This window comes from Diadema setosum, chromosome 6, assembly GCF_964275005.1.
Source record: "Diadema setosum chromosome 6, eeDiaSeto1, whole genome shotgun sequence".
Classification (NCBI taxonomy): Eukaryota; Metazoa; Echinodermata; class Echinoidea; order Diadematoida; family Diadematidae; genus Diadema; species Diadema setosum.
In genome coordinates, this window is record NC_092690.1 from 5,753,134 (window position 1) to 5,780,409 (window position 27,276).

General features: G+C 36.6%; 2 protein-coding genes across 2 annotated transcripts; one reads left to right on the forward strand and one right to left on the reverse strand.

Moving 5' to 3' along the window:
* Positions 1 to 2,922: 2,922 nt before the first annotated feature.
* Positions 2,923 to 3,821, forward strand: LOC140230190 (uncharacterized). The gene is made up of 2 exons (XM_072310373.1): positions 2,923 to 3,094; positions 3,727 to 3,821. The coding sequence occupies exons 1-2, from the start codon at positions 2,923 to 2,925 to the stop codon at positions 3,819 to 3,821; spliced, it is 267 nt and encodes an 88-aa protein (XP_072166474.1).
* Positions 3,822 to 7,542: 3,721 nt separating this feature from the next.
* LOC140230261 (uncharacterized) lies at positions 7,543 to 9,627 on the reverse strand. The gene is made up of 3 exons (XM_072310439.1): positions 9,463 to 9,627; positions 8,157 to 8,231; positions 7,543 to 7,639 (listed from the first exon to the last, which is right to left on the reverse strand). Exons 1-3 carry the CDS (start codon positions 9,620 to 9,622, stop codon positions 7,614 to 7,616), a joined length of 261 nt encoding a protein of 86 aa, XP_072166540.1. The 5' UTR covers positions 9,623 to 9,627; the 3' UTR covers positions 7,543 to 7,613.
* Positions 9,628 to 27,276: the final 17,649 nt, after the last annotated feature.

Genomic DNA, 27,276 nt, shown 5'->3' on the forward strand with positions numbered 1-27,276 from the left:
ACCAAACGGCTACTTTGCTCAGTGTCGTTTAGATTTGGGTCTCGTGGTCTGTACATGTTTTGCAATTATGTAAGAAGAGTGTGATATGAAGAAGGCGTTTTGATGTTTTACAATAGTGGACATGAAGAGTGGTAAAAGGAGTATATGAGAGATAAGAACGAACAAGTAGAAATGCAAACATCTATCTGTCTTAATTAATCTCCATAAATACAAACACACGCACACACATGGAATCGCATATAGTGTGTACTTATATATATATATATATATATATATATATATATATATATACATACATCTCATACATACATACATTACACATATGCACATTAAACCGTAAAACTTTGTCTCTAAACCACAAAGTTGCAAAACCATGTTAGGATCAAACCTCTGTCGTGCAAACTTTAACGAAACCGAATAATAATACACAATGTGGGACACCATTTCTGCATTTTCATTGTACATGTACAAATTGTTGATAATATGCACTATAACGCATACTTTTTTAAAGTGTTCAACAAAAGTGTACACACGATACAATAGATAATACAGGAGGGCTATAACTTAAGTGTAGTTTGATTTGCTGGCAGCCTTTATACATAACATAATCATTATGCATAATGGACAGAGAGAGAAAAAAATATAGGGGAAGTGTAACGTAGGGAAATATATAGGATAGAAGAAAGGAAAGGACAGAATATTTTGCCTATTTCAGAAAAAGTTTACCTATTTGTTCACACAAAATTATCATCAGCAGTATCTATGAATACGTTATCAACTGGGAAGTATAGGTGGTATGGTGGTAAAAAGCAAGGAGAAAGACGTTTTAAAGAGAAACATTGCTCGGAAGTAAAAAACAAAAAACAAAAAAAAAACCAAAAAAAAAAAACAACAACTACCAAACCTGATCATTTATTTTATAGAATTCGCCATACACACAAGCAATCCTCGCTATTTTTTTTTTTTTTTTTGTAACTGCTTACATCGGTAATAGAGATATCAATTTGCCAATGTCAGTATCCTATTTTTGTTTGCAAGGAATAAATGTTATGACGAAGCTATGATAACGTTATCCAAACCACAAGAATTATTTCTTTTTATTCTGGAGGAAAAAACAAATGCGTAGAATCAATATTGTCAGATTGTACATTATGTACATAGTTTATATGCACCATTAATCATTATCTAATCTACAGATGGATTCATCTTTGTGAGGAAAACAAACATGAAAGTAATGGACTCCAAGATACACCGAATATACAAACCTTACTGATATTTATCATAATAACATGCATTTCACCCAAGCAAACATAAACTATGGAATAAATCAGAGACGGTGTGGGTTTTTCTTTTCAGAGGTGTGTCGGTTTTGTCAAGACCCCACGGAATCAAGGGAACAAACAGAGATGCGAAAACAAGTAAAAGAAGATGAAAAGTACGTGACATAAAAACAGACAAACAAACGAAAAATTCAAGATTCCACTGCCGAAAACACACACACACTCACACACACGCACACACACACAACTAATTAACAAAGAAGGCCACGGGTCCGTGAAGAATGCGCACATACATGAACTTTATGTAGGGCCTACGATTTTTATTGTCAATGAACGCAAGACATCAGCTACAACAACAAAAACCATGAGAATAGGACATATCTAATGAAGTTCATAACAAACAGAGCGTGTAGAGATGGAGACTCCCACTGGGAATGTGATGGAACATACTTCAGAACTTACTGTGATATCGTTATTGTGTTTCGGACATCTCCTGCTGGTTATCAATATGAGTCCATACACCTCACACACATAATGAGGAAAACACATATTCACACCATGATGTCTCTCTTCAGATGATAAAACAAATCATAAAAGTTCTCAAGACAGAGCCGTTTTTTCTTGATTACAGACTAATAGTATAAAAAGGAGATCACATCACGGCATGACAACATTAAACTCGGAAACAACTTTCAGCATTACACATCCACTACTGGCTCACTCACCAACCACGTAAGTTTGATCATCACTCACGAGTGTTTAAACCCTGTTTGTAACAATTTTCAACCTAAAAACACATGATTATTTAGGCTTCTTAAATGTGTCTTAATTCATAATTCACTCGATAACCTTGACCAGTTATTTACTGTTCATAATATATTCGCATGATAAAAGTCATGTGTTTTATCTTCTTTCATTGTAAATTAGGGCAGCAGTTTGTAGATTCTGTTTTTTCTTTTGATAAAAAAAAGATGCAGAACGATGTTTGTGTTAGAAAATGCAATATCATGTCATTTCCGTTGATGCAAACTGAGACATAATTATTTCGTGTGATTTCTATACAATATTATATCCTCGGCAGTTACACACAAACCAGCAGATCTCTCTTTCTCGCTCTCAGTCTCTCTAGATATACATAACTTGATCATATTCGATATATTCATGCAATTATTTACTTATTCGTGTGAATACTCATAGACTCTGCAAGAGATAATTTTCATTTGCAGAACACTGTTTTATTTAAGTTTGCAGGTTAATTATTTGGATTTATTAGTGGCGTCATTATATTGAACAGTAAGAGCAAAAAGCTATTTCCTGAAGCTACTGTTCACTAATATGCATAAGACACTATCTTTAACTCATTCACTTTGCTTCATTCAAGATCATATATATTTTCTAATGTTTAAAATATCTTTTCTATACCTCTTAAACAACAATGTCCTTGCGTGTTTCGAAAATAGGAAACAGCCGTATTCAAACTTCTTTTTTTTTTTTTTGGAAAAGTAAGGCTTACTTCTTCATTCAATGTTTATCGCAGCCGTGTCAACATGATGTCCAAGGTTGTGATGGTCTTTGCGAATATTGAATATAATAATATTTATTATATACGTATATTTTGTTTTTCTTTTGTCTCAGAATCATCATGGTTAGCAAGGTCCTCATCGCTTTCATGGCCCTCGTGGTCGTCGCGTCGGCTCTCGAGTTCGCCGAGGAGGACAACTTCGCCGCCGACATGGAGATCATGAAGAGGGACCCGGTCATGCAGGAGTTCTACCTCGCCGAGAAGAGGGGCCAGAACATGAAGAAGTACAAGCGTGAGTAGGAATTTATTGCGAAGAACGGTGCAGATACCAGCAAATAACTGTCATTTTGCCATTCACCGTCAGTATAAGTGTGCCAGATTTTCATTTCATTTCATTTCATTTATTAGGTTTCCACACAAATCATACAGTGTTGTGTTTACAACATCCATCAACACATGAATTATAAGTAAAAATAAGTTCAGTATATACAAATTGCATTTACATAGCACAAAATTAATTGAAATCATTCTCAAGGGTACGTTCATGACGGACAGTTTTTTTTATGGAGTTCCTGTTCATTTTCTTATACGGAATATTTGAAATGTTTATTTCAGAAGGCACAGACCACACTTCAATTGCAGTTACGGTTTTATTTGTAGTCAAACAATCAATAAGAAAATGATTATCAATGAGGCGACGAGAAGGTGGGGGGGGGGAATTCAGGCAGCATGTTCATGCTTGATTTAATATTTCATTTATCAATCCGCGCACTGAACTATATCAATTTATGTTCCCTCATTTGAGGCATTTCGTGATGTGTCGCACATTATTCGTCACTATATTATGTACTTTAAGTTAACTTTGTTTGAATCCTTTTCAATTTTTGTTGTCTCAAAAAAATATCTTTCCGATGTTCTCGACAGCTTGTACGAACCAAGTGAATTCAGACCAGACCTGCTGGTGCACCCGTCGAGGAAATAGATTCGTATTCTGCACAGGTGAGGGGATAGCACGTTAACATAACCGATTTATTTAATTTAGATTGATCTGGCGTTATTTAGTTCTTCATGATTGAGAGTCTATTTTTGACAAGAAAGCAAAGATTTTGAAAAGTAATACGTTTTCAGAATGAAGCATGACGAATTTGAAAGAACAGAACTGTATCATTGAGAATCTGCTATTGTTTTTCCAGCTGAAGATGTCACTGACAGGTTAATCGATTGTATTGTTATTTCAGTATTTACGGTTGACGTCTTACGCTCACTTTAGAGGTCTTGTTTACCTTTGGGAGGAGGATTAAAAAAAAAATCAAGACATCACATTTTATGCATATGTGTAGGTCTGTTGTATCACTAAACATCCTACCATATAAAAAATTGCAGTAAAGGCTAAAATATACGGAGATATCACTGTTTTTCTCAATAAACCATAACTGTAGATGGTTTTATCTGGAAACATTTTTATTATAACTGTTTTGCACATTTTGTTTATTAAACGACGTTTAACATCGATTATACTGATTCAAATTTTTACAGTGGTTGTTTTTATCCATACCTCACGTTCTAGCACTATTTTGAAGCACTAATCATAGGTTTTTGTTTCAGCTACAAAATTAATAATGGTAAATTATGCCTTTAATCGAGTACACGGTCGGTGTAGATACTAAAAGTTATTTTGGCTTGACCTTTGTGTGTGTGTGTGTGTGTGTGCGTGCGTGTGAAAAATTCTCTTGCATGAGATTTGGTTTTAACTTTATTATGACTGTGAGGGCCTTCATTTGGATCATTATCATTTGTGCGCTTCGATGTATTTTTCTAAACTTTTTTCATTTTTTTTTTTTTAGTCCAATGCTTCTTAACTTTCAATTAATTTGCAGAAGCTGGCATTGGAGAGGGAATCTAACCAAAAATGTTGACGCATTCCCCAATCATCGAACCTCTGCTACCAAGACTACGAAAGAAATGCATGCATAAAGACTACAGAAGTGACATGATATCCCATTGATCAATTCAAACAGCAGCTGCCGCTGAGTATTTTTTTCTCTTATTCACATGATTATTACATGGGGTGAAACCAATAAAGGAATACCTCGCGATGATAGCACAACTATTTACACGGTGACTGTATTCATTATTTTGATTGTCTTAAATGGAAATTGTAAAGTAAGTATGAAAAGCAAACCAGAAAATGAGTGTAACACACGTTGTCTCGGTGAATATGAGAGAGGAGAATGAACTAGCGATAGAAATAACTGCTTGAAAGAAAGAATGGAGGTAAAAAATATCACCCCTAACGAATATAACCAAACCTGCTCACGTCTTGGAAGTCACATATCCAAAACGGTCGACCTCTTGATAGGCGAAAAAATATCTTCAAAGAGATGGTAATTACTCAGAGAATACGCAGAGCCACATGCCGCAGCTAGCAAGGTCTCTGCGCACACTCATCTATATAATTTTCCCTGGATTCACTCAGCCGTAGGTAAGAGGGAGTTTCTCCGACTGATCATTGCCACGAGCGGCTGGCTGGTTCAGCTCAGCTTGCCAGCTATGTCGACAGCGCCTGCAGTCTGGCAGTACAGTGGGAGAGGCAGTCGGCTTGAGAGGCCGGTGTGCTCGCCGCAATGCGGCCTAACGTCAACGTCTCACCTGTCCCATTTGGCACGAGAGGTTTACTTGAATTCTGTTTGGTGTTCTTTTCAATAATTGTGGCATTCATTATCAGCGAGCGCTTTCAGCATTGCTTAAAATCTTCCTCCTTTACGTGGATACTCTTTTCTGTACTTTGGAAATGAACACCTCCTGCCGGCTATGCAGTATGGTACGTGTTATATCACCAAGGCAGGCAGTTTTAAGTGTCCTTTCCTGGTAAAATGAGGACTGTTTCGTGGAGGTAACGTTTACTTCACTGGCCTAGGCACGGATGTGGCTCCGTGCACCAAGTGTATATAGCAAGTTTAAAAGTTATGAATTGTTTCACTTTCAGTGCAGCCATATCTTGATGAGAAGACTACAGCAGTTCGTGACGTCTTTCCATAGCAACGATATAATGAAAAAGAGAATTCAACATATTCATTTTCCTAACATAATGAAAGAGCACTCGACTTATACCTCTTTCAGAAAGCAGGGGGAATGATATTACCTTTAGAATGTGTCAAGTGAAAGAAATGTGTGCTTTTCACTAAAAAAAAAAAGAAATTTTGTTTACTTTTCTTCTACTTTTTTCTTCTTATCATTGTCCTGCACAGAAGTCACGAACTGTTGTAGTCTTCTCATCCAGCCGATGCGATGGCGGTACTGAAACTTTGAACATTCATAACTTTGCAACCCATTGTCCTATTGTCATAAAACTACACATATGTATTCTACTGATACTGCTGCATTCCCTCAATCCACATTCGTATTTGGTACTATGCAGGTGTGTTCTCACCCCCCCCCCCTCTCTCTCTCTCTTGTCGCGATGCTTGATACCGATTGTTGTACGTTAAAGGGAAAATTTGCCCTGATATATCGGTGTCTCCCGTTAAAGGGGAATTGTTCCCAAATATAATTCATTTGGGTAAAATTCTCCTTTAACGTAGGACACCGATACGTAACCACAACATTTCGGCAAGAGAGAGGGAGAGAGGGATAGAGAGAACGCACACACACACACACACACACACACCAAGAGAGAGAGAGAGAGAGAGGGGGGGGGGGAGAGGGGGAGACAGAGGGAGGATGGGATAAGGAATGAAACGCTGGAAGATGATCAGATTGATGATGAATGAATATGTTGATAGAGAACAGTGAGAATGGCTGACGTAATATCTTGTTTGAAATGTATTTGCGGATATAGTTACAAGTTTGACAATATGAAATGAATGATGCAACATTTAAACAGCATCTGTAACACTCATGTGTCCCTATTTGTTCGACCGCCATTATTTGTTTTTCTTCTATCAGCGAACAATAAACATAAGATACTTCATAAGATACTATACCTTATTTCACTTCGGACGCAAAGCTATATCACATTCTGCCAAATATCGTCGAAAAGGATCCATAAAAAAACTACCACTTTGAAGACTTGGATGTCTTGATGATGTCTATTGGTACTGACTGTGTGGCACTTCTCATGAACTCTCAAGTTCGGACAGTAAATTTGTGTTGATTTGTCTGTTTTTCTGTCCCTCACACTGTATCTATCCCTATCATTGGCGGTACACTTACATTAATATTCCGTGTCTTCCTCTCAATCCTGCGTTCCCTCTTTTCTCCTTCATCTCGAGCTAATTTCATTCTCACTTTATTACATTCCTCTCTTTATTTACCTTTTCTCCCTCTCACTCTCGTCTTTTCTCTTGTCATGAATATGCATATATGCAAATTCTTTGTCATCATGAGTAACCCACAACGTGGTGAGAGATCGCATATATGGAATTCGAGGAAGAGAGGTAGATCTTGCCATTTCCTCCTAAAAAGGTCGGTGGGGATGTGACATTTATAACTCTTCAGAGTTACAGTAACTATGCGTGTGCGGTTGATTGTCAAATAATGTCCTTCTCGAGGTCGCAACATTCTCTTGAAAGCCTTAATTCTCAGACTGATAGAACAAGCTCGACAAATCAAAAATTGGACATCATTCTACTCGAGAGAGCAGTTTATTGATCTAAAATGCCGTTAACGATACATATTTAAGCAAAAATATAGGATTACACGCAGCAGCTGCCGTCATTGCGTTTCCGTGTAATTCTTCAAGTCTGTGTTGCATAATGGTCTTTCATGTGATCGAGGTCTGGGTGTGTGTTTGGTGGCGTGAAGTCGACTGCTTACATGCCCTCTCCGCCGGCAGCTCCTAGATATTGAGAAGACACATACGGGGAAAAAATGTAAGCGAAACGTTACAAAACAGCCTCGTCATGCCTTATCAACATACTTCACTACAGCATTTGCTTCCCATGCTTTTTTTTTCTTTTGCAAATGAATTGCCTTTTAACAAGCTAACAAAACAAAGTAGAAGAACATCCAACACAAATCTTCATATCTAATTTAAAATGAACTTCAGTTAATAAAAAGGATGAAACGTAAAGATCTCCCCATGTAGTTCAACATAAAGAAGAAAAATGATATCCGTTGTCCAAAGGTCAAGATAATAAGGACATGATCACTGAAATTTTACCTTCCAAAGAAATCTTAGCCAAGTTAGGGTGAGATGAAGAAACAGTATAGGATGAAGAAGGAAGAGGAGGCCTACAGGAAGAAAAAAAAAACATAAGTAGAGGGAAAAGAAGAAACATGTGAAGAATGTGAAGAAGAAGAACAAGAAGAAGAAGAAGAAGAAGAAGAAGAAGAAGAAGAAGAAAACAGCTTACCTGAGCAGAAGGCGAACTTGCCTCCTCGTCGGCTGCACCAGCAGGTCTGGTCCTCGTTCAGCTGGGTGGCACACGCTATCGAAAATATCCAAAGTCCAAGATGATAAACTTTATGATATCTTTGACTATCCATAGTTAAATGGCCCTGCCTTCCGAAACTTTGCAGGCGTATCTCTAAGAGAATCTGGTAATAGTTTTTATTTGTGGTCTTTCTTGCACAAGTATGCAATCACAATCATATTCACTGTAAGGAATTTGCTACTTCTAGAAATTTAAATCCAGTTCTTACTTTCTATGCACAGATTGTGATTTAAAGCTTTTTTTAAGGATCTTGAGAAAACTGAAGATCTCGTAACAAATTCTCAACGACTCTATCGTCATTGGTTGTGATATTCCTGTTCTGTCGATTTTTTAAGGCATGTGGCCTTGGCGTGACAATCTAAGATGATCTTAGTATCAAAACACACCTTGATATTGACATTATGTAAATCAGCAGCTCTGTGTTTATAAAACTATTATAGAGAAACTGGAGAATGCGTTCATTTTAGTCATCTGGAAAATGATAATGGTTTGCTCATTAAGTTCCGGAATCTCAACGCACAGCAGGACTCGAACAAAAAACGAAATTCAGCCGCAAGGCTTGTAACTTGCAAAAGGCAATCGAATCACAAAACTTCTAATATTTATATTCTTCATTAGGTGCCGATAAAGGCCAGTATGAAGTTTAAGATTTGACAATTGTATTCTTGATTGGAAATGCCCCCGCATATTTCAGATAACTCTCAATCTATATCATCCATTTTAACTACGTTCAACGTTAAAGAATCTCTCTTTTGAAATAAGTGTGACATCCAAAACATTTGATGAATAAAATGGGAATTTTCGAAGACGGCACCATCACTATGAAAAACTCTCCAAAAACAGAAGTATCGAACTTTCGATGAATTTAGATTTATTCTAAGAACTAATCTTTCGATAATTTTTGATTATGTTACTATCCGAATATTAAACTGTTTCAATACAATTTCTGTTTCCATGTTCACGCATTAAGATTAATTGTATGTTACTTTGCGTTTCTCCAAGAAATGAAATCATTATTATTACTATTATTATTTGTATATATTTTATCTCCTATGGCGACCAGGGATGACACCTCATTGCGCTTTGTATCCAGGGGAAAAGGCGCTTTAAAATTATCAACTATAATTATCATTACTATTATATGAGATTTCTGCAAAGCATTCGAATTTTAAGCGAGATTGTAAATGAAGGATGGAGAGAAAGCAGTGTTGGCATGGAAACTCACGCTTGTACTTCCTCATGCTTTGTCCTCTCTTCGATGAGAGGAAGTAATCCTGGAGGACCGCGTCTCTCTTGATGAAGGCGAGGTCGGCTTGGAGCTCCTCCTCCGTCTCGAAGGCCATGGCGACCACGCAGAGAGCCATGAGAACAAAGAGGGTCTTCATCTTGGATGAGAAGTTCTGAGAGGAAAAGAGCAAACAGTTCACTGACGTTATAACGAACACGGTTATTGCAAGATTCTCGTCATAACGAAGTAAGCATTCAGGTCTAAAAGTATCATCCATAATATATTAACATACTTTGTTGTTCGGCTATAACAAAATCCTCGTTACAAAGAAGTATACACTCCAAATTTTAATCTATTATCTTTAACCTTACTTTATTTGTTCGGTTATGACCACATTTTAATATAAAGAAATCTTTACATGTACATACCTTACTATTACGTTATAACAAATTCCTCGTTACAACGAAGTAAATAATCCGATCCCAAAATCATAATCTATATATCTTTAAAGCTTTAGTTGTTCGGTTATGATCAAACTTCGAAATAACGAAACCTTCACATGATATAATGCTATGTTGTAATAAAATCCTCGTTACAACGAAGTTACCATTCCGATCCTGAAATTATAATCTAGATATCATCTTTATATACTATATTTTGTTCGGTTATAACCAAGTTTCGTTATAACGAAGGATACAGACCGTTCCTAGGACTTCGTATAATGGGAGTCGCCTGTTTATGCAACAAATGCTACCTGTACTATTTATTCTCGGCATGTTGATTATTGGTGACGTTCGTATATTTCGGTAACCTTATCTCAATTTTTACACGAGAAAGTTATGAAAAGAACAAAGCAATAATATAAAAATAGGTCTTTTTTTTTCTGATAAAATGCTTTTCCGTCTCCGTCAATCGTTGAATGATTTTATTTTATTTTAACTAATTCTAAAACAGCTCTTTCCGGTCAACCCTCTTTCTCCTTTCCATAATTGCAAAAATGATAGACATGACTTCTATACAGGCTGCAGTGATAGACGAATAGATTCACTAGTCAGTCTATCTATAAACACTCAGAGTGGCCGTGCTATCCTTTCCTAGGTTTGAAAACAGGTGTAGCCCTAACTGGTCCATTTATTTTGCCGCTACAATAAACCTGGAGAGTATAAGACCAATGCACTTACGATTTGTGAAGAGGCAGAAAACTTTGGTGACTTGGTGGCTGTGTAGATGGGTTGTATTGCAATGACAGACATGCTTTTGGCCGCTTTTATAGAATCGGGGAAGTAGGATGGAACTCTGTCATGGAAATCGACCCCTGACATTGACTGACGTCATCTAATTTGTTTCCACTGCCACGGTTTTGGAAGTCGTTTAAGTCTCATTTGATTTGATGACGATATGGTAATATCTTCACGCCTTTGATTTTGGTTTTCTGGTGTCCCATTAAGTAGCAATCAACGCCCCCTCGAAAGAAGGTCACCATTTTCACCATCACATCTGACATATAAATTACTCTCATCATTATCATCATCATCATCTTCATCATCATCATTGGTATTTTGTTCATATTGCAACGAATGTGAGGCTCTAAATGCATTGACACGAAGTCTCGTCCTAAGATTCAAGAAGTCTTACAACTGTAGATGCAAGAATTAAGTTCCTTGATTTGTCAGAGCAATCGCTATTTATACCTCAATCATGCAATGCTTAATGTATTTCTTTAAACTTAAAAAAAAATATTCGGGCGATTCAAATTATGTGGAAGCTATGAGAAACATAGAATATTTGGGTGCATAGCTTGATTTAGGGTAAAACATAGAATTCTTCAGTGGCAGGACTATACACAACATAGAATTCCAAACAATGTAATTCGAGGAATGGTCAGAATTTACGGAATATGCAAGGAATGTGTACTTAATCAGAAATTCAGGCTAGAGAAATCCACTTGTTTTGGAATGTGCCTTGCTCGGTACTTTATGAGGTAGAGTTATGACAAAATTCCTAAAATTTTTAGGACGAAGGCCGGAAAGAGGAGAAACCCTGGCAAAGTAGCCGGGTTCACACGTACAAAATAGCGGGATGACGATCGCGATCCACATCTCGAGTTTTTTTGCGAGCGTCCACACGTACCAAATTAGCGGGATAGCGATCGCGATCGGTATCCCGCTAATTTGGCGAGCGTCCACACGTACCGAATTATCCCGCTAATTGCCGATAGAGATAACAGCAAAGCCTGCAAACTGGGTCACACAGCGCCCTTCTCTATCACTACCTGCGCGCACTTCCCTTTGTCCTTCGCAGAGGCCTCGCTGTTGTGATCAGCGCATTGCATGATGGGATATAAAAACTCGAGATTCTAATCCCGACCGTTCACACGTACCAGCGCGGGGCCAATTATCCCGCTAATTGATGAACCAGCGCAAGATTTCTTAGGATTAGCATCGCGATGCTTATCCCGCTAATTTTCGGGTTTTTTCTGTCCACACGTGCAAAAAACTCGGGATGACGATCGCGATGCAAATCTCGAGATTTGTATCCCGCTAATTGGTGTACGTGTGAACCCGGCTAGTGTCAACATGGAGGGTGTGCTTGGCACGTGTGGAATGTAAACATGGACCCCACGAGAATTAAATTTGTCAAATAAGTTGTCGTTGAATATCCAAAAAACAAAATATATCCTTTTTAGTAACACTTTAGATAATTTGAATATGGACATTTATTTTGGTGACGCTGTCTTAGAAAGTGTTCCCATATAAAGTTTCTCGGTATTGCAGTTGATAATAAACTCTCTTGGAAATTTCATATTGATAATGTCTGCAAGAAAATTTCACGTAATATAGGTGTTATCAATAGAGTAAAATTTTCCATTCCTCAACATTCCTTGTTTACATTGTATTCATCTTTGATATTACCGTATTTAAATTATGGAATTTTGGTATGGGGAAATACGCATCAATTATTGTTGGATAGGGTTCTACTGTTGCAAAAAAAAAAAAAAAAGCTCTTCGCATTATTTGTGATACCGTTCCATATTCTCATACAGATCCTTCGTTCTTTGATAATAAGATCCTGAAAATTAAAGATTCGTTTTCACTACAAATGGGACAATTTATGTATACATACTTATAATAATAATTATATTTTGCCTCCCGTTAATTTTTTAGCTCTATGTTTATGCGTAACCGGACATGCAGAGATATTCAACTAGACAGTCAAATGAATTTCATTTACCTCTGTTAAGAACCTTGCTAGCTCAGGAGTCTTTTATCTATGTAGGTCCTAAATTCTGGAACTCCCTTCCCATGGATATAAAAAATACACCTTCATTGAATTCTTTTAAAAAGAGATTGAAAATGTTTCTTTTGAAGTCTTATAATCTAACCGAATGAATTTAATTTTGTAATGTATTTCGTAAGCACGATATTGTCTTCTCTTCTTTCACTATAGGCTGCGTTCTCTTGAGGCATAGATAATCTTTACTGCGTGCTAGTATTCTATACGTGCTCTCGTCCCCACAGTTACAATCTCTTCCGCTGGAAAGCAGCTTGACAATGTATCACTTTGGAAGACGCTTGGCTAATTGTCTCTGTGGGCTTTCGCCCTTGGTGATTGCATCAAAATTATTTAGTCTTTTCTTTTTTTCCCTCTCTCTCTCTCTCTCTCTCTCCCTCTTTTCCCTGTTTTTTTGTTCCCTCTTTTCACACTTTTGCTTTTTTTCCTCTCTATTCCCGACCTCCCCAGTTTCCCGCACTCTTTGTAGTTGTAAGCTTTTCATCCCCTTATTTCCCGCTTTCCTTCAGAGGTACCCACATGATACAAGCCTAGTCTTTTGAGTGGGTACCTCCACTTTTTTTTTGCAGAGTGTATATAAAATGTATGTATCTTTTTTGTACTGATCATGTAGACATGAACATCTTGTTAATCCTGTCTGGTTATGTATATCTTGTTACTCCCATGTCAAACTCATAATATTGTATCTTGTACATTCTGTTGGAAAGAAAAAGTGAAAATAAAGTTTGAATTTGAATTTGAATTATTATTTTTTTTACCGGCAATCTGCTAACCATACGACAGACAAGATGGAAGGAGATTTAATGTCTTAATTTTGTTCTGAACTCAACCTTGTACTTACCCCTCTGGGTATGTAAGTGTATGTATATTATTCATACACAAGCAAATGCACAGACGCACAGACACAGACACAGACACACACTCATATATATCTGTATACATATACAATCTATACAACATCCTACATTACTTACATGACATGTTTGTATATAAAAAAAATGATTTTCAATTCATTACAGCCTGTGAATGATTGCGTTAGTGTGTTTGCATGTGTTTCTTCCTCCTAGACAACGCTCAATTATGTTATCTTTAGAATAGATGCAAAGTTGATTTTTTTTTAATGAAAGAAAGAAACTTGATGAAACCGTCAAACCATCGATTAGTCACGTGACCTCCAGTAAACACGCTTATACTCACACACACACACGCACACACACGTGAAAGTGTATGTTCAAAGTTCTCAAAATGAAAAAAAAAATCGTATTCCACTGATAATGCTCTGTGGGTGCAGATTTATTGCAGCAAATTAACAGTGCGATTAGCATGAATCTATATTAACAGGAAATGCACTAAAACAATACAAGTGGCGACAGTGATAAAAAACATACAAACAAACATAACCATGAAGTAAACGAAACAAGATTCGTGAAAATGAAGTAGGCCTGATTTGAAAGCTTTCGTTGATGGTATTTATCAGAGGAATAAGCGAGCGTCGAGGGCGTTTCATGTCGACCAATCAGCCGGCCCATTACGGCGAGGCACTGGGTTGACATCTGGCGTCATGGCGCAACATCTACGTCTTCTATATTTCTCCAAGCGCTTGCCCTGATAAAAAAAGATAAAGGAACGAATGGTGCGTGAGATATTAACTCTCATACTGTTGCAGGTAAAGGGTAACCCTGATCTACGCGATGATATCCGTTGACAATGAACGACGAAGATCTTGAGCAACATTAACTTTAACACAACCTTTACACACAAGAACACTCTATACGTTCAATTTCAAAATACAGAGGTTGTAGCGCGTGAATTTATCTCTCGATAAACGAGTTTAGGTAATGATCGCTGATTCAAGCGGCAGGAAGCGGATAGAAACAACAGAGATAATTGAAAGAAAGATATCATTTAGAGTGGTGAAGGTTCAGGTGCGAGTTTCTTCACTTTGTCTCCCTCTATAAATCAAATTTCTTCAGATCGCAACTGCTGATCTGTAAATTAACAAACATGTCGGAAAAAAGGAACCAGTGGGACTCGAACCTGTCATCTAGTGCGAACTTAACAAATTTAATTTATGGAGGGAGACAAGTGAAGAAACTCGCACCTGAACAGAAATAATTATCATACTGCTTTTCACAAGACGGCTAAGTTCACACATTAAGCGCATGATTTACCATTTGCAGATGAAGCAAGACCAAACGTCAGTGTTTTAAAATAGTTCTAAAATGTGAGTTAACGATAGAAATAACCACTGTAAAAACCGAATCCGTGTAATCGATGTTAAGTGTAGTTAAATACACAAAATGTGAACAATAGTTATGATAGAAATCCTTGCAGACTAAACTGTCTACAGTTACGGTTTATTTAGAAAAACCCTGATATCCCCTTATATTTAAGGCTTTATGAAGAAAATTTTATCTGGTAGGATATATTGTGATATAACAGACCTACACTAAATTATGCATCGAATGTAATATTTTGAAAATTTTTGAAATCACTGCTCCCAAAGGTAAAGTTGGGAGATTATATTAAAGACGCGTGATATGGAGGTGAACCGAAAAGCTCAGAAGATATTTAGTCCGTGAAAAAAAAAAAAGATTGGAGAAGGACAAAGGGGAAGAAGAACTGGAAAGAGAGAAAGAGAAAGGAAGAGAGAGAGAGAGAGAGAGAGACTCGCGAGTACTAGAACAGAAGAGTGAGGAAGATCAAAATAACGATTCATTAAAATAAACAGAGAAAAAGAGGGTAACAAGAGGGAGAGAGAACAATGCTCTAGAGAAGCTTGAGAAGGAAATGAAAGAGAAGGTCTGAAATGAGGAATATTAGGAAGAGGAGAATATTTAGGAATCTGTCATGTTACAGGACACCCACCTGTGCAGAAGATGAATTTACCGCTCCGTCTAGAACACCAGCATTCTTGATCCGCATTGGCCTGAACTGGACATACTGAGGGGATAGAGTCAAATATTCGCATTCTATATTAGTACAAATTAATGATGAAAGACATTTCCGTTTAATACTTCGGAGATTAAAACACATAATATATCTATTTCATGAATGGGTTGATTTATCCTTCACAAAGATGTCGGCATTTTCAGAAATTTTTACATGTATGATGCTTTCACGCAGAAACAGAATGCAGAGATTATCTTTTGCTTTTGAGGTTTCAACAGATGTAACAAACTATTCAAAACTAGACAGGAGAAATAATGCACTGGTTTATAAATGAGAACAGTTTATAAAAACGACAAAAAAGGGTTAGCCCTACAGTGGCATTCGCTTTGCTTAATGTTTGTTCTATCATGTGCAGTGTGTGCAAAATGAGTGGGAGATGTGCGTGTGTTTGCGTGTTCCAGGACGGTGCTCCAAGTTGCGCCCTGTGGCTGACGAGACACCACAGGTACATTAAGAACGGAGAGAAAACAGCTGCGACAAAACTGGCGATTTGCCATAGGTACAAAAAAAAAAAAAAAAACAACACAACCCCCCCCCCCCGTAATGTCATGAAGTAGCATAATGCGTGGACAATTTTCTTCACAAGGTGACAGGCATAACTAATGTGCCTATCTTATGAAAAGTAATGCCTACGGAGACATACTATTATCAGTTACTGTGTGCACACACTCTCTTTCTTCTGCACACAAATTTAAATTCGTTTCGCACTAATGTCCGAACGATTTCTAATGTCATAGCATGTAATTAAATACATTAACAACACTGCAATCTTGACAGTCTTCATCAAATACGTATGAGATCATTTATTAGTACCAGGGAAAACGTTAAAACGGACTTCTTATTTTCAAGGATTAACAAGTTATTACCGCGTGTAACTGTCACCGTTACCACTCTCTTATGTAGGCCCTATATATTGCACTCACGTTTATATTTCCTCATTCTTCTTCCCCTCTTCTCGGCCAGAAAGAAATCTTGCATCACCGGGTCCCTCTTGATAAACTCCATGTCGGCGGCGACCTCGGCCTCGTCGAAGTTTTCGTCGAGATCGACTGCCGATGCGACGACGACGAAGAGAGCTACGAAAACGATCAAGATCTTTGATGCCATTCTGTGCGTTCTGTAATGAAGGGGTAAATAAGTCAATGAACTCTGGTTAAGCATTGAAAACAGAAAGACAGGATAACTCCTTAAACGAGGATTAAAGGTCCTGTTTACCTTTGGTAGTAGTAATTTTTATGTTCAAGATATCACATTTGATGCATATGTGTAGGTCTGATATATCACAAAAATCCTACCATTGTTATTATTATTTTTTTTTTTGCAATTAAGCCTAAAATATGAGAAGATATCTCTGTTTTTTTCAATAAACCATAACTGCTTACGCTTTAGTCTGGAAACAATTTTATTATAACTATTATTCACATTTTGTGTATTTAACAATTCGTAGTATCGATTATAAATGGGTTCAAAATACTATACAGTGGTTGTTTTCTATCTCTAACTCACATTTTAGAATATTTTAAGGCACTGCTACCGGATTTTGTTTCCTCTGCGAATAGTGTATAATGCCTTTAACGTCAGACACTTCTATGAACATACATTATGTTGATATTGTTGATGATAATGCTAAAATAATATAGTTTTCTTGAGCAAGGTTAGTTTCTTAACTTTTGACACTGTTCTACCAGAGGGTCTTGCCATTATTTTCCGACTGAAAGTCAGGAGTGTAATTCAACATCAAACTATTACGTAGTGCCACAGTGCCCCTGATTCATAAATGATTAAAAGACTTGTGAAAATTAGGGTTTTTTAAGGTCGCTATCAGGCTGCAAAAATGAGAACTATTTTGATGCACATGTCAAACCTTCTTAAACGGTTCTTTCTTTACAAATGTTATAAAAATATAATCTTATAAAGTAATAAGGAAAAAGTAATGAGAGAGTACAGATGATTTCATATTTATTCAAATCAAAGCTATATGTTTTTCCTTTTTTATATACTACATCTACATCTAATTTGAGACATACTTAAAAACTTAATATAAGTTGACAATTTTGGTTTTTTAAGCTAACAAATAATACAGAGACGTATAACTTGCTTACTGCTTGATTTACTCACGAAAATCATGCCTTTCAGCAAAAAACAAACAAACAAACAAACAAAACAAAACTTACCGTTTGATGTCGTACAGCAAAGACTGTCAATGAGTATAATTGATCCGATACGTCGAACTTTACTGAAGTGTTGACTTGGGAATCATCCTGCTACCATTTATATACGATATTCATTGTTATATTCTCTTTAGATTTAGATTTTTTCAAATCATGGCAGGTTAAATTACATGAAATTAAAGAGATGGATAGGGGATCTCTTTCCCGGAAATCAAAGGAATCAAAGGAAGACGGACTAGACTGTCCACGTGTAATATGTGGGTATCGGATGACGGCTGGATTCGTACAACTCGTGGTCGTAGATCAAATCAGTAAAGCGGTCATCTGTAACCGGGCTATGAATCTTCGCCATATTACATGTCTTTGACAATAATTAGGTTCAATCACCTTTTCAGTGGTCAAGCATCTGGTCAAACATGTTCAATGGTCAACACTACAATGCTCCTTTAATTAGGCAGCCTGTTTTGACACCTTAGTGAGTTTTTTGGACTCTGTGATTCGCTTCTGATTAATGATTTGTATATTGTAAGCAATGATCCATTACCCAAATTTCATGGGAGTTTGTATTTCAGTTTAAGACAAAAACACACATAATTCCCAGTAGGCTAATTGGTAACCAAAATAGCCCACATATAATATATTTCCTTCAATTCCCACGATATTTCATGTCACTCTTTCATAGGGTGCCATTTCATTAAGGGATTTGAAATTGCCACAAGCTGCACTAATAAAGTGCAATAAGTTTGTCAACGGAAATGTAACAACGAATCTCTATTATATGAGCAAAACGTTTCGCTCTAGACAGATTTGCTGCTTTCGTTGCAACTTTCGGTAGTAGCGAACATTCTTTTTGTGTGTTTTTTCTTTTTTCTTTCATTGAGAACAACAATTTATCTTTTACAGTTGCAAAATGAGTACTTGTATTTCTTTCGTGTCACCAATATACTATGGCCGGAGCTTTTAAAGATACAGCTTGTTTTAAAATGAATACGGGTGAAACACCTATAGTATGTATATTGCTGAAGTAGACATTTTTAATAATAGAAGACACATAAGAACAAAAGTAATCTGGTTAAACAATCTAAATCTCTCTCGTGTAAACCTTCCCAAATGATGCAACGTGCCAGTAGAGAAATTTTTCACTGAGAAGAGGTGTGACATGGATGAAATTTGAAGGGGAAAGCCCCCATCGATTGGGGTGGAGACTGGACGGTGTCATACTATGTTCAGTTGGTAGGAAACAAAGATAGAGGAACTCAATATAACATTGAGATTTTTATCAGCGGAAGGACACCTTCGTTCTTCATTTTCTGCTTATTCTGGTCAGCTCTGTATAATAGCAGCAATGATACACTGTCGTAATTCATGTTTCAATGCTTTGTAGGTGTTTTTCTTGCATTCTCTTGTGTAAGTAAATAAAGTAGCATTATTAATTTGATATATTATATATATATATATATAAATATATATATATATATATATATATATATATATATATATATATGTGTGTGTGTGTGTGTGTGTGTGCGTGTGTGTGTGTGTGTGTGTGTGTCAATGAATATCGTGATGGTAAAAAAAAAATAAACATATAGAAGGGAAAACCTCACATACAAACACAAACATACACATACAGGCAAAAATAAAAATGAAATTCATGAAACATTCTTTCCCCTTTCGGTGATGCCGTTAATGATGAAATAAGAAGATAGACTAATATAGACTAATAGAATGATAAGTACGCGGTGCCTTTCCTAGGGACACATGTCACTTTCCCTGTGAAAAGCACGAAGATTGATTATATGAAAGAAGAGAAAGTAAGAGACTTGATATATTTTGAGTCCTTTTTTCCTCCCTCTTGATCATCAGCTTAAAATGCATCAATACAACTTACAATGATACAGATTGAAACAGAAAAAAAACGAAAGGAAAAGTGACAAAACCATTGACAAAATTGCGCGTATCATTTTAATCTATTCATATTTGGAGGACGTGGCAATCTTTTGTTGTTGTTGATGAGATAGACATTATAATTCTTTAGGGACACCACGTCTACTTAAGATGTCGAAGCAGTCGGTCGAAGCAGATGTCGAAGTAGGTTGGGAAAGTTAGAGAACTTTTTTTTTCTCTACTCCCTGTCGCACAACGTGTACGCACACTCTATCATCTTTCATCTCCTGCTAAGCTAATATTGGCACGTGAGCAATGATCCATCGCGCATGAGCATAGTACCTGAGATTTCCCAAGTGACTGATGGCGATTCCTGGGTGGCAGGACGCATGATTAGTTTCATCCTTGAAGCAAAACAGACTCATGCTGATCAAAATGAGGGCGATAGTTCATCGAAATTTCCGGTGTTCATCTCTAAACAGAACAGTCATCTGTGATGTCTACATGTTTCCCCCATCATCATGGATAGCTTTCATGTATAGTGCACATGATGCGAAAACCATGTGCGGATTGGAAACACACACACACAAAAAAAAACACTACTTCCCATTGGCTCAGACTTAGATTACGTCACGAATATACTGTCCAATTAGAAATCATTATCGTCTTTGTATGCGCTGGTCACCACTGAACATCCACAGTAACATGAGATGCACTGTATGAGCTGAACCTGCTTTTATTTCTCATCATTGATAAAGTGGGTACAGTTGATAGCACCTGACGAAAAACGACTTAAATTTCTATTATCATGAAAAGAAAGGCTGCCATCTAGTAGTTTTGATGTTCTTTCTCTTACCTCTCTGCAATGTAATCAGGTAGGGAAATATATTTGTGATCACCATGGGTTTGAAAGGTTTGGTAACTTGATTTTCCTTTAGATTTCTATAGCTTTGTCATTCCATCTTATGAAGCTTCGTGCGAGCTTCTTGCATGCATTTTCTCTTTGAATTATGAGTCGAATTAAAATAAAACAAATAACCTTGTTTTTTTTTTTATTTCGTCAACTCACACACACACACACACACACACACAAACATACACATACGCAGACACACTCACATGTATATTTATAAACTATCAACTCACAAACAAACAGCGACATGTAAACGAACAAACAGACAAACAAGACATCACACATATCAGAACACAGTAATGATACTGTTTAAAGGCATAGGAAAGCAATCAGCGCTATCATTCCTCACTTTGAATTAACAGATTAGAAAACTGTTAAATATTAACGAGAAAATATGTACCTAAGGCTCAATCATTTCCTGGTTTAGTTTTCATCGTTATGAACTTTGATTACTTCTCTAAATTCAGACATATGTTCTTAGGAGAAGAAAAAAAAAAAGAATTCTAATAAAATTGTGATACTTCTATGATGACGTGGATAAGTGTTCCTTTCCGAAAGCTGCCTAAATCCATACTTTCTTCTAACTGGATTTTTCCTCTTGAAATGACAGAAATGTAATCATTTCCAGCAGTCCCATGTAGTCAACTCTTTAGATAAGTTAGATTCTTATGAGAAAGGTAATGGGGAGAACAGGCAATGAAAATAACGTTTTATTAAAAACAAAATTACTAAATCCAACAGGATCCAATGAGATACAAGAGAGCAACTTACCATACTTTAAAGCCAGATTAGCTAGATTTCCTTCCTGTGTAGCTTTGCAGATGACCTACATAATTTGACTTGGTTATTGGTTGTGAAATCATTCAATTCTCTCTTTCTTTCTTTTTTTTTTTTGAACGCAAATTCTTTGGAGAGATGGAGGAAACAGGATGAGAATAATTATTAAGAGATAACAAATTATCCCAGAAAAAAAAAAAAAAAAAAAAACAAGAGTCACAAACATTTCTGACTATCAACAACACGTCCGCACTCGGTTGTACTTCACCGTGCTAAGCTTTTTTCTTTTTCTTTGCTCACCGAAAGGTGCTACATCCACGCACTGCTACATCAACACACGCACGCGCGCGTACACACACACACACACACTCGCGCACACACATACACACACACACACACACACACACACACACACACACACACATACACACACCCAAATCTTCTTTGAATATTAGTGTAGACACAGAGATTTGTACGAGGCAGATTCTTGTTAGTTTATTATAGGGTGTTATGAGAAGCCCTTGCACGGAAACATGTAGAAGTATGCGATATTGAATATTCGGTTCTGACAATGTCTGAAGAGTTTATGGAAATACTTTGACTCCCATGCACTTGCGTCCAATAAAATCGCATAAAACAACCAAATCAAACAAAAATGAAATGAAATATCAGTGACATACCGTATAGGTTACACAGGGGAGAAAACGAATGGAACATTACACATTAATGTAACATTATGTAATACCATTCTCTACCATCAATATGACAATCAGTGTTTATTTGATTTTGCTATGATACTCAGTCGCCGCCTACTACACGACTTTTTGCATAATATATATTTACATATTATTATATATATATATATATATATATATATATATATATATATATATATTTTGTTCCTGGTGAGTAGTCTCCTTTTCTCCTGTTTTTGTTTTTGTTTTAGTTTTTTTATTTCCCAACCACGAGCTACCATCACAAGATGACTTACATAACCAACAATATGGAGACATTACTATCTAGGGGATTCGGTAGCAGTGTGTGTCCTCCCCACTTGGAATCTAAACGTAGGTGAAAAGTGGAATAAATGGGTGTGAGGAAAATAGGCATTTTCCAATGCAGTGACAATAGCTGGCGCTCTTGTACTTGTACTTTTTATTTGCCTTGTCACGTCACAAACATGAGCATGCTGAATACAGTTGTACGTTAATACGATTCAAACAATAGACTTGAAACCAGTCTGTTTCTCAGGAAACTTAATAAGCTTTTTCGTCTTATCCCTTTATTCCTCTCCCTACCAGAATATAAATAACGACAGTGTTGGAAAACCCGTGGTATAATCATTATAGTCTATTAAGGAAAAGCTCCTTAAAAGAATAAGATTAATAGACAGAATAAACGGTTATGAAGAAATGGCATGTACCACATTAGGCCCATATTTTTTTTTTTTTCCATCGAGATGTGCCAATAAAGAGTTTAATCTCTAGACGAGTCTTTTCCGTTAATTTGAGATTTGTCTCTTTTTTTTTGCGATTAAAGATGTTACAAAACAGAAAAATGATACGAAAATATGGGATGCTTTTAGTCAGAGTTTGAAAAACATTGCTTCTAATCAACGAGTGAATCACCATGGTTTGATTTTGTTTTATTTGATAAATGGCGTCTAACATGTTTTTCAATCAAATTCTTTAGATGTTAATATATAATGTCGAGGTTTTGCCAACGTTGAATGCCCGTATGGAAAAACAAGAAAGAAAGAAAAGATTTCTTTTTTCTTGTTCGAAAATGAAATAGAACAAAATTAATTGTGAAAGAGATGGAAATATTTCCCTGGGATCCTATCTTAAAAAGCACAAATATTTATATGCTTGTGTTTATCTATTTTTTTTTATTCAGTAACTTATTCATCCACATAGTAATTCACTTATTCGTTACAATTATAATCATCTGATTCTATCGACTTAAGTTTTTTAAAGAAGTTTTATCCTTATTTTGAATTATAACCAATCGAATCTTTAACATACAATATTGCTCTTTCACGTGCATACGTTTACAACAAGATATAAAATGACATGAAGTACTTATATAGGATAAGGAAGTTCCGATTCGACGGTTCGTTGAACAGATAGCTCTGTAATACTCGTTGAACTACCTTGAGTTTTGCAGGTAGAAAAAAAAAAGAAAAGAAACTAGACACATGCTGTTTATGATTACTGTTCCGGTATTCCGCCCCTCCTCTTTCGTTCTCTATTCCTGTGTTTTTGTGTATATACAGGTTTTCACGCTCGAGTATTTCTGCTACTGTTACAAGACTATTGCCTATATTGCATCACAGCAGGGCAGTAACTGTACAAGACAAATTGCATTTTGACATCCTTATGCAAATATGGCCTAGAATGAGCATATTATACCCCCTACGGGTTGAGTTCCTGGCAGATGACCGACCAAAACGAATAAAAGGCTCCACTTTTCCAAAACGGTGTACAGCGGTCTAGGTAAATACCGACCATTGCTTAGTCTCTCCTGCATTGCGTGTCTTTGGTGAGTATTTTTCTTCTTTCAGAGTAATCTTTGTACTCAGTTTCCACATAAGTCGGCAAAAACAATTATCCCAAACAGTTTTTTTTTTCCCTCAAATTTGTCTCACATCATCTGGAAAAATAAGATTGCAGATTTATACGTTTGACAGTACTGTCAAATTAGGTGCCCGTTAGAAAAATGTAAATCATTTGTGTGAAGATTTAATTTTGTAGTAGCATTCATAGAGGAATTGAAACACTCTGAAATTAAAGCTTTCTAAAATAGCGTGAAAGCGATTCATTCGATAAAAAAAAAATATGCACCAGCAGGCAAATCATACTTACGTATTTCTATCAATGTAAACGTTCTTGAAATTGTATGACATTGAATATTTGCACTTTGAAGATGTGTTATATTGTGTTTGTTAGAGGTTATCACTTACTTTCTCAGAAGTCGTTCTTACATTTTGTTCTACGAGTGAGATAAGAGGTTGGTAAATATCATTGTTTTCTGTCCCTTTATTCTATCCAGAAGACAAATCAATTGAACTATAATAACATCTCTTCCTTAATACAAATTACGACTTTGTAACTTCGCTTTTATCTGAATTCATTATGTTTTTTTTTTTTTTTTTGGTTCGTCGTCCCTTTCTTTCACGCCTAGTTTGGTGTGAAAACAAAAGATGGCATCTCAGCATTTGCTCCTCCTCGTCGCGGCGCTATGCGTCCTTGTCTCCACCATTTCGGCGTCGCCTTTCGAAGTCCTCGACGATGAGGAAGTCGCCGCCGACATGGAGTTCATCAAACGCGACCCAGTTATGCAGGATCTCATGGTAGCGGAGAAGAGAGGGAAGAACATGAACCGCTACAAACGTGAGTAGGACGTAATTATCATATTCACCATTCGATAGGTCACGAGTCGTAATTACGATATGCCTGTAATGTTTTGCTTTCAAGAATATTAACGCCCTCTAACGACGACAGAGAGCAGGGTGAGCTGGTTGGACCCTTCGTTAGAGGGAATTTACGACTTTGTCTCGAACGGGATACTTTGTCGCCGTGTGTGTGCTGTCTACCAGCAGTGGGGATCCAGGAACTCCGTAAAGGGGGGAGGGGGGAGGGGAGGGCGCTCTCGCAGAAAACTTTTGGTGCCACCTCCGGATTTAATCAGCTGACATGCAAAAAAAAAAAAAATAATAATGCTAAAAGAAAATGCTTCCGGGGATTTTTCTAAAATTTTTTTTTTCGTTATTAGCATCATCCCGGGTTTCATCGGCTGTCAACCCAAGCAAGCAAGCAAGCAAGCAAGCAAGCAAGCAAAAAAAAAAAAAAAAAAAAGAAAAAAAGACTTCGGCTCAATTTTCTGGTAGGAACTGATGCAAAAATTTAAAGGGGCGGGGGTGGGCACCCACCTTTTTTTCTTTTCATTTCTTTTATTTTCCTAAGGGTGCGGGCCTAGCTCGTCGCCCACCCTTGGATCCGCCCTGGTATGTGTGTGTGTGTGTGTGTGTGTGTGTGTGAACTGGTGCAAAAATTTAAAGGGGCGGAGGTGGGAACCCCCTTTTTTTCTTTTCATTTCTTTTATTTTCCTAAGGGTGCGGGCCCGGTGTGTCGCCCACCCTTGTATCCGCCCTGGTATGTGTGTGTGTGTATGTGTGTTTGTGTGCGTGTGCGTATGAATATCAATGTTTATTTTTATATATTTAACATATTTGAAAGGGTTCTTTATCACGTGGACACTTTGTCATTTTTCAACATAATGAAAATCACTATTTATATAACTCCACAGCGAATGACTAGGGCCCCGTTTCATTTAAAAAAAAAAAAAATATATATATATATATATATATATATATATATATATATATGATAGCAACTGTTGCTGGAATGGCAATTGTTATGGTAACGACAAGAATCCAGTTTCCTGATTTGCTGTTGCTATGGGAAGTTGCCATTCCAGCTGTCTTTTAGAGTTGTCATTCTAACAACTTTAATGAAATAGGGCCCAGATTACCCCATCGTCAGCGTCATTCCTTTGTATAATCTACTATGATGATTCCATTGGCATGTGTTGATGGTTGTGTTGACTCTAATTAAGATAACAATAAAGTAGGACGCTTATTGTAATCTCTAATCATTGTCACGATTATGGAGCTAGAAAGAAACCGTATTTACCGAGATGTCAATTTTTTGTAGGCCCCTATGGCTATTAAACATTTATGTGATCCCAATTGACAATGGCATATTTTAGAGTTATGAAACCTAATAAAGCAGATGATATTAATGTTGTAGAAATGTAATCATTGAGTGAAGACAAGATCAGGGTAGACGTCTGCGCTCTCCGAGTGCTTTTTTTAGTTTTATGATAATTACATATGTTTCTTTTTTAATTGTAGGGTTATTTTTCTTTCATCAAAAGAGTACACATAAAATAACTTGTCAACAGTCTGCATAGTCCTTTTTATCTATAATACGTTTTATCTATTTTTGTTTCGTGTATTAATGTTTCGTATATTTGGCATTGCACTAAGTATGATACAAGGGGCGTGTTTCATAAAGATTTGCGATTGATCTTACGCTCGATTTATTGAGAGTAAGTCGTTGAATTTTGCGTAGGTTTAATATTGAACGTAAGTCCTGTTTCATAAAGACATTTACCATTGATTTCCAGAAAAATCAAGCGTAACTTTGAGTAGATTGAACATTACTTGCGATCAGTTCTTGTTTATGAAACGCAATATGCAATTGATTAAAACTTATGCTCAATTTTTATGAAACATGCCAAAGATGCATTATCCTGCGTCTGATTTCCTCTGCATTACAACGATTCTCTAAGTTCAGGTAGAAATTTTGTTGTCTTTTATTGGCAGCTTGCCCTACTGGTTCGCAGGAATGCTGGTGTTTCAGAAGAAGTGGAACCACTGCCTACTGTACTGGTTTGTTTTTTTTTTTTTCTTATGTTACAAAAACGAATAAACAAATAGCATTCAAAGATTAAAAAAAAGAAAAAAAAAAAGATCTCTGCCCTGTAACAGATTTCTTTTTCCCCAAACATGCCAAAGTGACATCCTCTGTATTTTAAAATTGCTACTGCTGATCTAGAACTTCAATAATGATAATGATAATGAATGACACTTATTTAGCGCTTATATAGTGATAATCTATACTGATGTTTCAATAGACATGTGCGAATAGCAACAGCAAGGGGAAGAGGGGGGGGGGGGGGGCTGAGGAAACAACAAGCCCTAAAAGGGTGTACCAAGAGGAGGCAACAAAATGAAAGTGAGAATCAACCAACAAA